We start from the raw sequence: 15,672 nt of genomic DNA, 5'->3' as shown, positions 1-15,672 counted from the left end.
TTGGGGAAGAAAATTTGTGATTTTTTAACCCTTAAATAATACGCAGTGTACTTCCTGAAAAACGCATATACAAGATAGAGAAATTATGTTATGAAACTTTATTTGAACCAAAGTTAAAATATTTATGATAAAATCAATTTAGCATTGATTTTAGAATTATAATTACACTTATTACACTGTGTAAATAAAGTAAACAAAGAAAATGCTAGGCACCTGTGGCAACAAGAAAATGTAAAGAATGAATATTAAGCAGTTGAGTCACCATCACTCTTTCCTTGTAGGTAGAGGCTTCATTGAAGCATGCTGCATGTTCCAACATTAATAATTTAGGATTTAACATGAATGCCCCCTCTCTCCAAACTACAAGCATAGGCCTTCACCTGTTAGTTTTTTTCGGACTGTGATTATTAATGAAAGTTTGTAAAGAGTATTTATTAAAATGTCTGCATACCAATCTGAACAGTGCAGTGTTGGAAAAGGAAATGGAACTGAATCCCATTATGCACAACAGACAAAGCTGGTCAGTATTACATCGTTGGAACAATCATAAGTTAATATATATTAAGTTTGAGTAGTGGAGTGAATTTAGAACAATTTCTGTTTGTAAGCATCATAAAGCATTTTTCTTTAACAAGTTTGAGATCTACCAAAAATTCTGTTTGGACCCATTCCAATCTCACAAGAAAAAATATCAAAATCTTTAAGAGTAAGTTTGGAACTCTCCCAAAAAAATTATTAATTTACAGAAATGTGTAAAATCAGTCCCTGGGCAGAAAATATGTGATGTTTGTAGACAAAAAGTTAACAAATATGACGCACTATTGCATGATGAAAGTGAAATTGAAGAAATGGTCAGTGATAGTGAAGAGATAAGCAACTTAGAACTATCTATTTCTAAACAACAGAAATTGGAGGAACTAAATTCATCCATGCAAAATTTAGAGAACTTCCCATTTAAACTTCATGGAATAGCACCACATAGCAAATCAAGCTATGCAAAAAGAAAAATTGAATCTGTTACATTCAAGTACATTAAAGTCAAAAGTAAGCAAAGCTTTAGAAAAGGAATTTTGTTTAGCAGATGAATCTCCACTTGGGTTGACAAAAGAAATTGAACAAAAAGTAAAGAATATGGGCAGACTAATAGACTTATGAAAGAAAAACTTAATGTTACCACTTCACAAAGAGAAAAAATAAGAATTTTAACCCTAGTTCCTGCTTCAAGGACCAGAAAAAAATGAAGAATTCAATGTGAGTGAGTATACTGGATGTAAAGTTAAGGATCTTCTTAAAAATAAGAGTATATTTGCACTGCCTGAGCCAAGAAAAGGACATCCTCTCAATGAAAATGTGATTAAGCTTGTCAAAAGCTTTTACCAAAGTTACCAAAGTGGTGAATACTCTCGAGCCATGCCAGATGCTAAAGATAAAATAAGCATTTCAAAAAGTATAAGCATACAAAAAGTGCTGTTACGAAATTTGAATGTGCTGTACCCTGCTTTCAAGTTTGAAACCCAGGTCTTAAAATTGGACTGTCCAAGTTCTGCATGCTCTTACCAAAATGGTGTGTATTAGCAGGTACTGCTGGTACACATTTTGTTTTTGCTTATTATTCATGAAAATGTTTCACTATTGTTTTATACTTATTCAATTGAAGGAAACTACAATGAACTTATTGAGTAGTTAGTATGTTCAAGAGTCAACATAGACTATGTTATGGCAGCTGCTCAAACTGCCCTTCAAGCAATCTAAGATCCTTAATTATGGAGAAATTCGAAGAGTGGGATCCTCATGATGAGGTGACATATTCCGCTTGGATATCTACTAGAAAAACTTATACCTCACTCTTTCATTACAAAATCTCAGGCCAGATATTTGAAAAAATCAAAAGCAATCTGAAAGTAGATGAAGTCTTTGTTCTTATTGATTTTAGTGAAAACTATTTTTTTTTTTGCAAAATGAAACCCAAGGGTATCATTGGACAAACAGCAGCTGTTCTCTTCATCCAGTTGTGATCTACACAAGTAATGATAACAATGAAGACCTAATAGTTTCTAGTTTGTGCATAGTGTCTGATGTTTTGGATCATGATGTACCATTTGTTCATGAAACACAAAAGATTGTTGCTGAATAGTTGAAAAAAAGCTTTCCAGAGGTGTTATTATAGTGATGGATGTGCAGCACAGTATAAAAAACTTTTTCAATCTGTGCCTTCATAAAAAGAACTTTGAATTAAAAGCTACATGTCTTTTTTTGCCACCAGCCATGGGAAGTCACCTTGTGATGGTACTAGTGGCCATTGTCAAGCGTATTGTGAGAAAAGCAAGTCTCCAGCATAGTTCCGGTAATGCTATTGATAGTGCCCAAACATTTTTTTGATTTTTGCAAGACAAAAATAGAAAACATAAAATTCACAGTGAAGAGGCTCATTTCTCCAAAGCCAAGACAGTTTCTGGGACATGTAGTTTTCACCACTTTGAACCCAAATCTGAAGACTTAAACGCAACAAAACATGTAAGTTTTGATGAAAACTTCTGCACAGTTTTCAGTTTTTTTTTTTGGAGAAAACCCGTCAGTGAAGATGTCTGATGTTGGTGTGCACAACTACATTGCCAGCATTTATGATGACCAGTGGGTTTTTGGATTAGTTTTATCAAAATGCGAAGATGAAGGTGACATTAAAGTTAAATTTCTGCATCTCCGTGGACCTGCTCCGTCTTTTCACTGGCCCTCAAAAGAAAATATTTTCTGGATTCCTGTGAGCAACATAATTTCATCTGTCAACCCCTCAGTCACAAAAGGATCTGGGAGAATGTATTATTTTCCTGAGAAGAAAATTAGTTCAATCAACTTTCAGTTCAACAAGATTTTAAAACAAACAAGTCCATAAATAACAAGGTGTTGGTGTTTCGTTTAAAATAGTTCTATTGTAAGAAACATTTCTGTAATTCCACTGAGATAGCAGGTGTAAATAGCAAATGAGCCTATGTCAGGACTTTTAGAAGACTTTGCAAGTTTTTCTTTCATTCACTGATATTATTTAATTCGTTGTATGTTAACTTTTAAAGTTTAGTCAAAATTAAATTGTACACTTGCAAGTCTTAATGTTTAAAAAATGGTTCTTTGTCACAAACTTATGTATGATTTTATGTGCTAAATTAAATACCGTAGGTAATGTCTATTTTAGAAATGAGCCATAAATTGGTTTATAGGATCTTGTACTATCTCAAGTTGCATCATATTAATGTGAATTATTTGTCAGTTGTTTCATAATGTATTAAGTTTTTTGGCAATCAAATAACCACAGTACCTGTTGCTCATACTTTTAGGATTATATAAAAAAAAATACTTTGGTTACTGTAGTACCTTTTATCTTAAATTGCATTTTAAAATTTTGTTTTTTCTTAAAAAAACTGGTGAAATCCAGGTTTGAGCTTACATTTATTACAGTAATTAAGAGAAGTTACTAAATACATTTTCACCTTATCCTGTATATTTTTCTGAAAATTTTAGTGGGAAAACCATTGTGATATGACAATGAAAACTGACAAAGTTATGAGTTTTTTTACTAAATAATGTATTTTTTAACAAATGTAAAAAATTATTAACTTAAAAAGTATTTAAGATATCAAAATAAAATTTCATATGGTTAATAAGGGTGGCAAATAAAACAAATAAAAAAAATTCATGACATTCTGAGACCATAGGTTTCATTTTAATTTTTAGCTGCATGATTTGAAAACGGACTGACCCCAAATTTATTTCAGCACTTTTTCTCATTCAATATCCATATCAATGTATACAAACTGAGTTAAAAGTATGTCACTTACCTACTTTAAAATAGCCACCCCCCAAGAAGGAGTTAAAATTCTATTTCTTGTCAAAAGGTAAAGACGTTGACCTAAACCTTATCCGGAAAGTTGGTTGTTGAGGGGTTTTCATACTTTTGACTCTCTATGAGAATGTTTTTAAGGTTTTTGTTTGAGTTCCAATTAATTTGATTAATACTTTTTAGTTTATTAGCAGTTTTTAGTTTTATGTAACTCCTTTAATGAATTTTTGTTTTCATTTCTGGTTTAGATAACCTTATAATACACATATGTATTCATATTTTCTGAAGAAAAAATAGTTGAACTTTGAAAATACTTGCCTGCACTTGATATGACAACTGATCCATTCAGTTGTACGTTCAAGTTTGATTAAATTTTTTATATACCTATATTTGAAAAGTAAAATTGGTGTATTATACTAAAAGTATTTTTTAATCTGTATATACAATATAATAAATGAATTTATGTTATTATCATAATTAAACAGTCAGCGCCTTAGCATAAGTCACAAGTCACTTCCAGAAATGACAAGCATCCCATGCAGGCACACTAGGAAAAGTGAGAAGTGAACCAGGTTCCTGTTGCCTTTTTTTTTTTGTCAAATGTATTATTGCCTATCAGCATCCCAAGCTTAACAAAGTTCAGGTAATATTCAACTTTACAAATGACATTCGTTCTGTTCATTACCAGGACTAAGTATTGAATAATCATTCTTTACGATTATGATTTTAAAAAGAACTCTGGTACTTCTTGTACTTCAGAAACTTCACATGTGTCAGCCACAAGAAAGATAGTGCAAAGCAACACATTAATATTCCCTTTTCTGTAGTGAAACAGTGCATAACTTACATTAGTTGCAATGTAATAGTATCTCATACATTATCCATAAATTTAATATAATACAACAATTTTTAGGAAGGCACACACATTTGAATACTTTTTTATTTTTTATTATTTATTTGAATTTTCTGTAAACAAAAATCTATTTCCTCAGTGTAAAACATCAAAATGGATGAAGATAGCTTTAATTTTTCTGGTACTTCTCATGCCTTTTGGAGTCTAACTGTTAGAACATACAGTTTTTTTAGTGATTTCTAGCACTTAATATGTTTTTATTTACTTATTCCATTCCTCTTCTTCCACTAACGCTGATAATATAATCCTCTGTCCCTTCTTGATCTGTATCAATTCTGGTCCTATCCCAATCTCTTTCCTTTTAATGTGTCATCAAGTTCTCTTTCCCTGTGATGCCAAGTTTTGAACTTTATAAAAAAGGAAATTTTTTCTTCTTTAACTTTCTTTGCTATTAATTATAATTTTCGGTTCAAAATTTATGTTACCAATGTAGTTTTCCTTTTCTAGTTCTTTTCATCTCTTTGATTCAGGGTTGTCAGAGATCAGTCCATAAATAATAGTATATGGAAGGGGCAGTCTGCTTAGGCCTGTTTATATGCCTGCTTGCAAAAATATGGTTAAACATTTTGAAACTCCCTAAACCTTGAATTCTCTGTTGACATCAGGCTGGTAAAAACAGTAGTTGACGAACAGATAATTCTTCTTTTGTGAAACTGTTTTTAAGACAGTTATTGGCTGGCTCTTCATCTATCTATCATGTCATCCTTTTTTAACTGAACAGAATGTCTTCCTCTCATCATATCCGTCAACGTACTAGACCTTTGTCTTAGCTTCTGCTTTTCTGAAAAGTGTCTCTTCTCTACACCGAGTCCACAATGTTTTCCTTTTAGTAACATCTTTCAGCAAATATCTTTCCGTCCCAACTCTTCTTAGATCTTACATTTCTTACTGAGTTAGTCCTATTTTATTTTCTCGTCTTCTGCCAGAATCATATTTGAAACTTTTAACATGTAACATATTAGAGTTAAGTGTGGTGTCGGAGATTGAAGCACTCCAAAGAATGCTAGGCAATTGAAGTCATCATATTTCTCTCCTGTGGAGTGCTTTTTGGTCCGTAATTATGTATTTTTGTTTTGTTATTATAGTCATGATATATATCTATTTTAATGATGTGGATGAATGCTGATTTGGAAGCCAGCTTGAAAGTTTTTTTTAAATTTTCAGGTAATATTAATAAAACAAGTATGAATCCTGTTGATAAGCAAAGCATAGCTGTTACTAAAGAACTGGAAAAAATGCATAATAAAATTATTTGTGAAAATGTTGCTTTACCGCAATCTTCTTCCAGTATTGGTAAGTTCATAAGAAGTTAATGTGGTAGTACGTAAAAGGTGGCATTTAATTAATTTCAGTGGCTACATATACATCCTTCATTATATCTGTACTACAATACCTCACAATTATATTGCTATATTACTGGTTACTATTAATTCCGATTACAACCGGTACTAAATTAGATAAACCATCCTAGCACACTGTCAATGCACTACACAAAAATTGTAGTGAGAGACTTAACCAAGTTGCTATCAAGTGATCAACTGAGGTCTCTTTAATATTGTTGCCTAATCTTATGTCACATACTGATTACTTAGATCAAATGAGGTATGTGCTGGTACATTTATATTTGGCATTGTTTTAACAGTATCATATTTATTGTATGTGAACAATATAAAAATTACAAATAAAATCTCTTGGTGTTTTCGAATACGTTGTATTTGGCAATCTCGCCTTCTGTAAAATTTAGGAAATGACATGATTATGTTAAACTTAATATAATTATAGTTAATATCAAAGAAGGTTACAAACTTAAGGAAATAAACATATGAGGGAAAGTCAAAAAGTAAAGTGAAATTTAAAGAAAACAATTTCACTTAGGAATAAAATTAAACCTTTTTTTTTGACACAAGTTAACAAAATATGTGATTTTAACATAAACTTTCAAGTTGAATTCAAATCTGTAAATAGATTTTCTTCATTACCAACCATCTTTTAGTGATATGTAGATCAATTTTGAAAGGAATGTAAGAATTTATATGCATGCAAGGTACTATTCAGTATATTTAAAATGTAGTAGTTTTCTTTTTATATTTATGCATCTGGAACCATCCATTCCTTAGTATCCATCAATAATCTGCAATCATTTCACTGTCACTAGTACCTGTTTTCCATGACAGATTTGTTAGTGTAAGCATTCCTTCTGCTCACCGTTGACAGTGCAAAGATTGTCTGGAAAGAAATCCAGGTATACATTCTAGAAATGTATTTTTTAGGACATATTACACCTTGTTTGTTTGTATGATAGTAATAATCCATCCACAATGTATAGTAGTTAGAGGGAAATTTATGATTTACTAAAAGCTTTTGCATAGCACTTTTAAATGATCTCCATGATTTTTTGACTTGACTTGAAAGTTTTTTAAGTTGTCCATCTGTAATCGAAGTTCTTATATAGGAATCCACAAAAATACCTTCCTTGATTTTTAGCGTCAATGACGAAAGGAAATGTTTCTTTCAGATAATAAAATCTAGCACAATTTTTATTCATTGGTCTAAAAGAGTTTTTGAAAATTCTGAGTTAAGTAGTGGAAGATGGACAGCATTTTTCTGTTCGGGAGTAAGAGCTTCACACTTTGGGCATTCCTTCCTGTATAATGGTTTGTCTTGTCTCTGCTGTCCCATTTGCACAAAAAAATGTAACCCAGCTGCAAACCCAGTAACAATGCAGTAACCTTTAAATTGAGTCCAATGGTACTTGTACTGAATTTTTTCTTACAGGATTTTTATGCTGTTATAAGTTTTTTCATGTTAGTTGCATAAGCTAATTTGCGAAGGAAAATTTGTTTCAAAAGGACAGTCTTAAGGTAATAGTTAAACAACTTGTCCATCGATTGAAGAATCATTGAACAGTCTCCAATATGTAGAGTTGTATTTCTGATGTAGTATATCCATGATAGCACATATATTGTTACAGTACACTTATTTTCTTTACAGTATAAATCTTGAAATTCTTTCTGATGATTATGAAAGAAACATATTTTAGTGTCAGTATGGAGAATATTCCAGTCTTTCAGCCTACATCACAAAAGCTTGGCTTCCTTCTTTGACAAGTTCAAATCCTGAACCAGATCATTTAATTTATCTCTGAGTTATCAGTGAAGTTCATGGAATAGGATTCTGGATCCCACACCCGTTAACAGAAGTTATCTGGACCATTTACGCACTTCCTTGGCATATTTATTCACTAACATAATACACTTGACACAACTGTAAATCACAAAACAGAATGAAACCACAGTACGTGCATATATAGTGAACATTTAAAGAATACTGGTATGTTAATTACATGACTCAGAGGTTTGCTCTATGCTGAAATGTCAAAACATACAGAACAAAAATGATTCTATTGCAGCTCATCTTTGAGCGAACCAAAATCTAGGTTAGAAATGTTGTAGTTGAAAAATTTTGCTTAGAAATGTTTTGTGATTGGTCCAGTAGTTCAATTGAGATGTTGGTGAAATATGAGGTCAACTGTTATCCTGAACTTTTGAAAGTTTATCACACTTTTTGGAATACATTTTTGCCTGGGGGTAGTGATTGCAGTAGTTAAAGAGTCAATAAATTGTTTTTTATTTAATTTGGTATCGAGAAAAAAAAACAAAATTTGAAAACTTAATTGCTTATATTTTTCTGATCTGTTCAGTATTTTAAAATTTTTTTATATTTAATCTTTCATTAGAATATAAAATAATCATTTTGTTATGTTTTTATTGTATTTAATTATTTATTTTTTTAGTAAATCTTAACAAATCTATAAAAGATGCTTTAGCTGCTTATGAGGAGTTATCTAAATCAGATCCTTGTAATGTAGAAAGTTTAAATGAAAACAAGGAGGCTAGCGAATTATTAAAAGAATATGGGAAGTTTCACAAAGCAATTGATAGTACACAAAACAGGTAAGAAGATAGTTTGTTGTCTGTTTCTGTTAAAACATAAAATAGATTTTTTCTGTTAAATGTCAAGAAAGTTAAATTAGTATTTTTTTATAATTTGCCATTACATTATTTTATTATTCAATGATGTAATTCTATAGCGTTAATTTAATAAATGTAATCATCATACAATACAGACAGATTAATACGAGTTGCTAACTGATTAATCTCAAGCTGGATTGCCCTGATAGTTTTCCTTGTTTGTTTCCCTTTCATTGTGAGTAGAACTGTCGGTATGAATTTTATATCATCAATATGAATTTTGCATAACCCACAAGATTGTGCTTGAGATAGTGATATGGTTTTGCATTTAGGTACGTGGTATCGTTGGACAGATGTCAAAGAGGATTTTCAGGAATTTAAACAGGTTCATCATGATACATTTCTTCTGGGTTCAAGATTACCCTTTCATAAAATTTTATTCTTTGTTTTCTGTTGGTGTCAGAGGCAGTTATCTATTAAATTCTGTGAACAAGAATTGAAATAAACTGATGTACTGTACTGCAGTACAGTCCAATTATATGTGAGAAGTGTGTACCTATTAAACCAATTATGTAAGAAGTTTATTTAACAATTGGTGGACCTGGTTCAACTGTGGAAACCAATGAAAGTATGTTTTCTCATTAAAAAATTAAGTTACCAGATCCTATCGTAAGAATGTGTTTTTGCAGTTAATGCCAGGAAACAAAAGAATCTGTTCTTGAGCAAGTGCCAACCATAAGCAGTTTAGTGGGCCTCTGGACATGAGTTCACATATAATCAATAGAAAGTATATGGAGGTCTGCCAAGTAATGAAATAAAGTAGTTTGTGGCATTGGTCAAGGATTGTTGGATTCTTACTTGGAGTTTATCTAGCCCCAATGTCACAAAGATTATGATTTATTGGAATAGATTCTGAAAGATGTAACTGATTTGTGGCATCTAATAAAGGTGCATAGTAATAGTTTAATAATGTCATTAATCTAGTTATTTATTATCTAACTAGTAAGTGGGGGCTTGCTTCATTTGCCATTACCAACTTGCCAGGAGGCCCAGTCCCTTGGAACCCTACAGAGATTGCTTCCCTTTCACACAGGACTCTCATCACTCACCATTCAACTCTAGCCAGAGGACTCCACCCCCACAGCATTCATTACCCTCATGACTGTGATGCCCATATACAAGCTTCAAAAAGCTTTTGTACTGAATTAATTCAAGTCAAAAAAAAAAGATATACTTTCACGTGAAACTGATTGGATTATCCCAATTTTTTTTAACAGTAATCCATAGTTGCAATGTTGGACTAATTATTTATTGCATTAACACAGTTGTATGAGAGGTGGCTGAAACGTAATGGAAGAACAAAATGTTGTACAAAGTGATAGGTGCTCCTATCTGTAGTTTCACATCCCTGCTTTTAACATTCTAAAACTTGTTGGCCCACACCCTTTCATTTTCAAGTTGGTAAAGCAAATATTTGGAGAGAACCTTGCAGTGGTCAACCAGTTTCTATGACTGATGAGAAGGACCAAAACAGGGTGGATGAATCTATTAAAAATGATGAATTTCACATCATACAATAATGCATTACCACCCAGATATGTATATTGTAAGAACAAGTGGAACACAGTTTACACTGTAAAGTCTGTTCATGTTGGGTGCCAAATGAATTCAAAGAAAAGAACAAACAATAACAAAAGGAATGTTGTGATGATGAGTTTCTTTTCAATATTGTGCCAGGAGATGATACTTGGATGCATCATTACAACTGAGAAGAAAAATGGCAGGGCATAGAATATCAGCACCATAGTTCACCAAAATCAAAAAAATTCAAAACAACCCTCTGCAAAAAAAGATTGTTGGCAGTGTTCTGGGATTCCAAATACATACAGTCTACAGACTGACTACCTGGAAGCCAGATCGATTGTAAATTCTGTGCAACACATATAGACATTAAAACTTTTTTTGCGCCTAGGCAGTGTCGAGCTCGCTATCAGGTTCCGCAAGATGTTATTAAATGCGTATGTGTTCCTGCACACTACCAAATAAACCTCTACTCCTGGCTACCCACCCTTCCTGGTACAGCTGGTGTGCATTACTTCAGCAAGAGGGAAATATGCCCTCACACTCATTCAAACACCGACCTCACACCCACAAGATCACACCACCCACTCCACAACATCCAATCATCATTCCAGAATACATACCTCACATTGGACATTCCACACATCAATCAATCACATCCAATCATATAAACAAACACCTCACAGGCAATCAAACACTACAGCATACTTACTTCACGCGTCACCATTGGACGCAGAAGCAGAGTACTCACGACCTCAATGCACCCAGGTGACCTCCACAACCCCTTAGGCTCTAGCCGTGCCCCTGTCTGCCCTCGCACCCTCCAATGACCTCTTCTTGGCCTACGATTTCCCACAATAATATGTAATTTCATCATTGTCCGCCCTGTAATTTCATCATTGTTCACCATGTCCGCCCAGATTTCTACACTGTTGCTATATGCAACTCCTGTAAGTTACCTCCTCTGCAGTTGCCCCAGACTCCCACAGTTAGATAGAATTCCTGCTATGTGGCACATGACTCTTCACCTTTTCAGCAGCCTCAGTGGCGTGCTTCCAAATTTCAGTCAGGAGTCAATCCATATGCCTAGATATTTTATTGAATTCTTTGGCTCTATTCTTCTCCCTGACTGACAGGGTAGGTATACAACTGGCGGAGGATATAACCACAAACTCGGATTTCTCTGGCTCCAAGCTGAGTCCCGCGGCAGTCATCCAGGCTCCAACAGCAGTGTAGGAGTCCCTGATTTTGCTGGTGGCCTCCCTCCAGGTATCAGCCTCTATAACAAGTGTTATGTCATCTGCAGATCCAATTACTGTTACTGTAGGAGGCTGTGGGACGCTAAAAACCCCATCATAAGTAATATTTGAGGGAGTCGGACCGAGGACCCATATGAATCTTCTATCTGCAAGATACAAACAAATAATTCACACTAAATATTGCAGTACATTAAATCCCTGCAGCGCACACCTGGTCGCAACATGGTTTACACTACTAAATGCATTACGCACATCATGTGCGACCAGGATGTACATCCTCCCTTTACAGTATTGGCAACTCACAATGTTGCTCTCCGCTAAGCTTTATACTTTCACCGCAGTGTCTAAAGTAGATCTGCCAGTTCTGAAGCCATATTGATTGCTGTGGAGTCCCCCCAGCCTTCTCTACGGTGCAGGTGAGCTGTTGTTGTATTATTCTCTCGAATCTCGAATATCTTCACCAACGTATCAATAACAGCTGGTAGTACAACAGGAGCACCAAATCCCTCCCCAGCTTCTGTATCAAGATGGGACGTTGCCGCCTCCACCTCCCAGGAAAAACATCCTTGCTCAGACATATATTATATACCCCTTAGAACATATCAGGCTCAGCTACAATTGCCACTTTGACAACCACATTTGGTAGGTGGTCAGGACCAGATGCTTTCTTCAAGGAAACTTGCTGCACAGCTGCCTTAAGTTCGTCTACCGTGAACATCAGTATTGTCCCCACATCCATCTCCTCACACTCCAATACAACGTCCCCAACAGGAAAAAGCTCCTTGATTATTCTTGCAACCTCTGAGGCATCACAGGTAACTGGGAACCTTGCTTTCAGCACCTTCTTGACTAACAAACTGTATGGTTTCTCCCAGGGATTTTCTTCTATCTTTTGAAGTAAGCACTTACAACATTATCTCTTCCTAGCTTTGATCATCCTGGACAGTTCCTTCTTCTTTACCTTGTATACATTAAAATACTTTGGAAGACATCTTAGTGTAGTATATTACACTGATATTTCTGCAACACAATAATGCTCAGGCTCATACATAGCATGCAACCACTGAGGGTCTTGTGAAGTTGAAATTTGAACCTATTTCACATTCTCCATACTCAGATATTTTCTAGTATTTTTTTTATACATAGGTATTTATCCTTCAGTAGTATGGAACAAAAAAAATATTAAACTTGTGCAAAAAATATTCATTGGATTCACAGATGAAAAACACACGTGAAGTATTACATACACAAATAAATAAAATTCTGCAAATCTTCACATACGTACAATGACAACCACAACATTAAAATTGTATGCACAGTGCATAAAATAAAAATCTTAACATACTTGGACAATTTGAAATTTAGGATCATGTTAAATTTGATAGAAATAATATTATATTAAACGAACAAACAAAATATAAATGAAATATATTATTTAATATAGAAGGACCTTTTTTGTAACAGATGCCGTTAACAACATTCTCACTGGTAACTACTGAAGAGAATATTTCATAATTGGTCCTGGAAGGACATTTTTCATTTAGTTTGAAAGCAAGTCACATATAATTTTGTAATGATATAAAATTTGTATCGTGTTTTTTCATCATGCTGCTGCTTTACAGTTAAAGGGATTAAACTGTAAAATAGAGTACTAGTAATGGTGGGGATATTGCTTAAGTGTATTTTTTTGGTTCTAAAATGACTTAATAGTAAGAAAAGCATTTTATTTTCTCATTAATCAAATATTTATTATTTTTTAGCATCAGTAATTTAATTTGTTTTGATTTAAAATTTACAGTTATTGCTCTGTTTTACCATCAATAAATACTCTGGTACTGAAAAACTGCTCCAATAAAATTATTGCAAAGGAAATGGACAAGAATGATGATGTTGCATGAAATATATATTCATTTAATTAGAAAGTTGCATTAGTTAAAAAAATAATGTAACTTTCACTGGTCAGTATCAGTATTTTGTTTTTCTGGGATTGTGGAATGTTAATGATGATGTAAATATGAATTGTACTTTCTGGAGGTTCAACTTAGAATCAGCATCATATTTTTATAGGATATGTGGCGTTATTTATTTTGTTTGCGATGTAGTGAAGGTAGGTTTGTGAGGTAGTGTAGGTTTATTGTTTTTTTATCTTAGTATTACTATCCGTATTTATAATTGTTAACATTTTAATAATTCACAAAGTAATTATAATATACTTAATTTTAAAGATTAATATTTATGTTTATTATCATCTACTTTAATGTGTAACATATAGTGTTGTTTTTATATTAAAAATTATAAAAATAAATTATCAATAAAATTATAAAAATTTACTTCAGTAAAACATGTAATATTAGAGTAAACTTAAAGAAACAATACATTTTTTTGTATGTAAGCCCTTGCAATTCATGAAATTAAGGTAAAATCTGTTAATTTGTACAAGCTGTAAAACTATGATTATTGAAAACTGTATATTTATTGAAGAAACATTGGAACTGTATTCCTTAATGACACTGCTGAGAGTAAAGTTATAGTATATATTAGGTAAAGCAGCATAAGTATATTTGAAGAACATTTTTTACTTTTGTCAGTTTTGTGGTTTTTATTTATGCTTACATAAATATATCGCTTAATAAATATTTTCCTAATTAAAACACCAGCTAAATGATTTCTCTATTTTTACTTGTATTTATTATAAGAATGTGTTAAACTTTAGTTTATAATTTGTTTTATTTTTAATTTTTCTCATTGAAACAAAGAATAAACTTGTAAAAATTACATATTTTTAAAAATAAATTACAATTTACCTTTTATCTGCATTTTAAAGAAAAAAAACCAATAAATTAGTAATATTATTTTTAAGAGATTAGAAGTGATTATTTCAAAACTGGTAGTTGCATTTAAGGGGAAACAGCTCCTTTATAATCTGTGTGTATTAATTTTTTATATTAATATTTAATTTTAGCTTGTTTTTCGTAATTATCACTTTGATATGTAAAAGTCATTCGGTATAAGTAATCAAGAAAAGATATTAAATTTTGTCATTATACATGCATATATTTGGTCACCTAGAAATGATTTGTTTAAAAACATTGGTATTGTTATATCAGAGTATTGTTTGCATGACTAAAAGTTTCAGTCCTTAATAACTTCATATCAATTAATAATTAATACTGCACATGCCATTAAGCTGGATGTATCTATTATGAAACAGAAAAGTAAATCGATTTTTACTTCTGCTGCTGTAATAATAATTTTTATGACTATATAAGGTTACACATCATTAAAAAGGAAAGAAAAAACAAAACCACACTGTTGCATAAAAAAGAGTTTACAACAGTGCAGACATTAAAAGGAAATATAAAATTATAGATACAAAAGAATTAAATCATAAGCATTATGGCAACAGTGCATGAGAAATGTCAGAACATAATCCACCTGAATTTGCTACCTGCTTAATTTGCCACCATAAATCAAGAATAATGCTTCTACCAGAAAAAGGTATAAAGTTAGCAATGTCATCTTAAAAATTTTATAACATTCAAATAAATTGACGACTGATTAATCAAAAAGAAAGCGTTATTACCAGATTAGGAGTTGCAATTTTAGACAAACCATTAACAACAGATATTACTTCTTGGATTAAAATTAGTGTCATTATTTTTTCTAACTCTTTTAAATATTAATAATGTAACTATCAATTTTATTATTAATTTTTTAATTTAAGTTATTTTGATGTATTAAAAGTTACTAATTTTTATATCTTATTTGTATTTATAAAAATAATTTGTATAAATATCCTTTCACTGAGATAGTGTGTTAGTTTAATAATATAACCTTATATTAATCATGGGATGTAAGCATCATTAAAACTCTATATAATGCTGAACAATAAAGGTTCAAATCCTTAAAGATTTAACCTCTTCTGAATGGACTTGAAGTATTAATTATTTAAGGTATTAATAAATACCTTATTTATTTGAGGTATTAATAAATTTTACAGAGAGGATAATGACTTAAGTTTATCCCCCCCCCCCACAATGCTAGGATCAGTTAATAGTAATAACTGATAATGTCAGCCTGAAATTCATCTACTCTGCATATAAACTATAGTCATTC

At 32.1% G+C, this 15,672-nt stretch overlaps 1 protein-coding gene across 1 annotated transcript in view; it reads left to right on the top strand.

Moving 5' to 3' along the window:
* Positions 1-15,363, top strand: part of LOC142323944 (uncharacterized) — a 32,406-nt gene extending 17,043 nt beyond the window's left edge. Inside the window, exons 7-9 of the mRNA XM_075364348.1 lie at positions 5,910-6,038; positions 8,539-8,698; positions 13,355-15,363. Of these exons, the coding sequence (XP_075220463.1) occupies positions 5,910-6,038; positions 8,539-8,698; positions 13,355-13,454 (389 nt within the window). The 3' untranslated portion in view covers positions 13,455-15,363. The remainder of the gene's footprint in view (positions 1-5,909; positions 6,039-8,538; positions 8,699-13,354) is intronic.
* Positions 15,364-15,672: the final 309 nt, after the last annotated feature.

The sequence above is a fragment of the Lycorma delicatula genome, chromosome 1 (assembly GCF_047948215.1).
Source record: "Lycorma delicatula isolate Av1 chromosome 1, ASM4794821v1, whole genome shotgun sequence".
NCBI lineage: Eukaryota > Metazoa > Arthropoda > Insecta > Hemiptera > Fulgoridae > Lycorma > Lycorma delicatula.
This window is presented reverse-complemented; position numbering and strand designations above follow the sequence as displayed.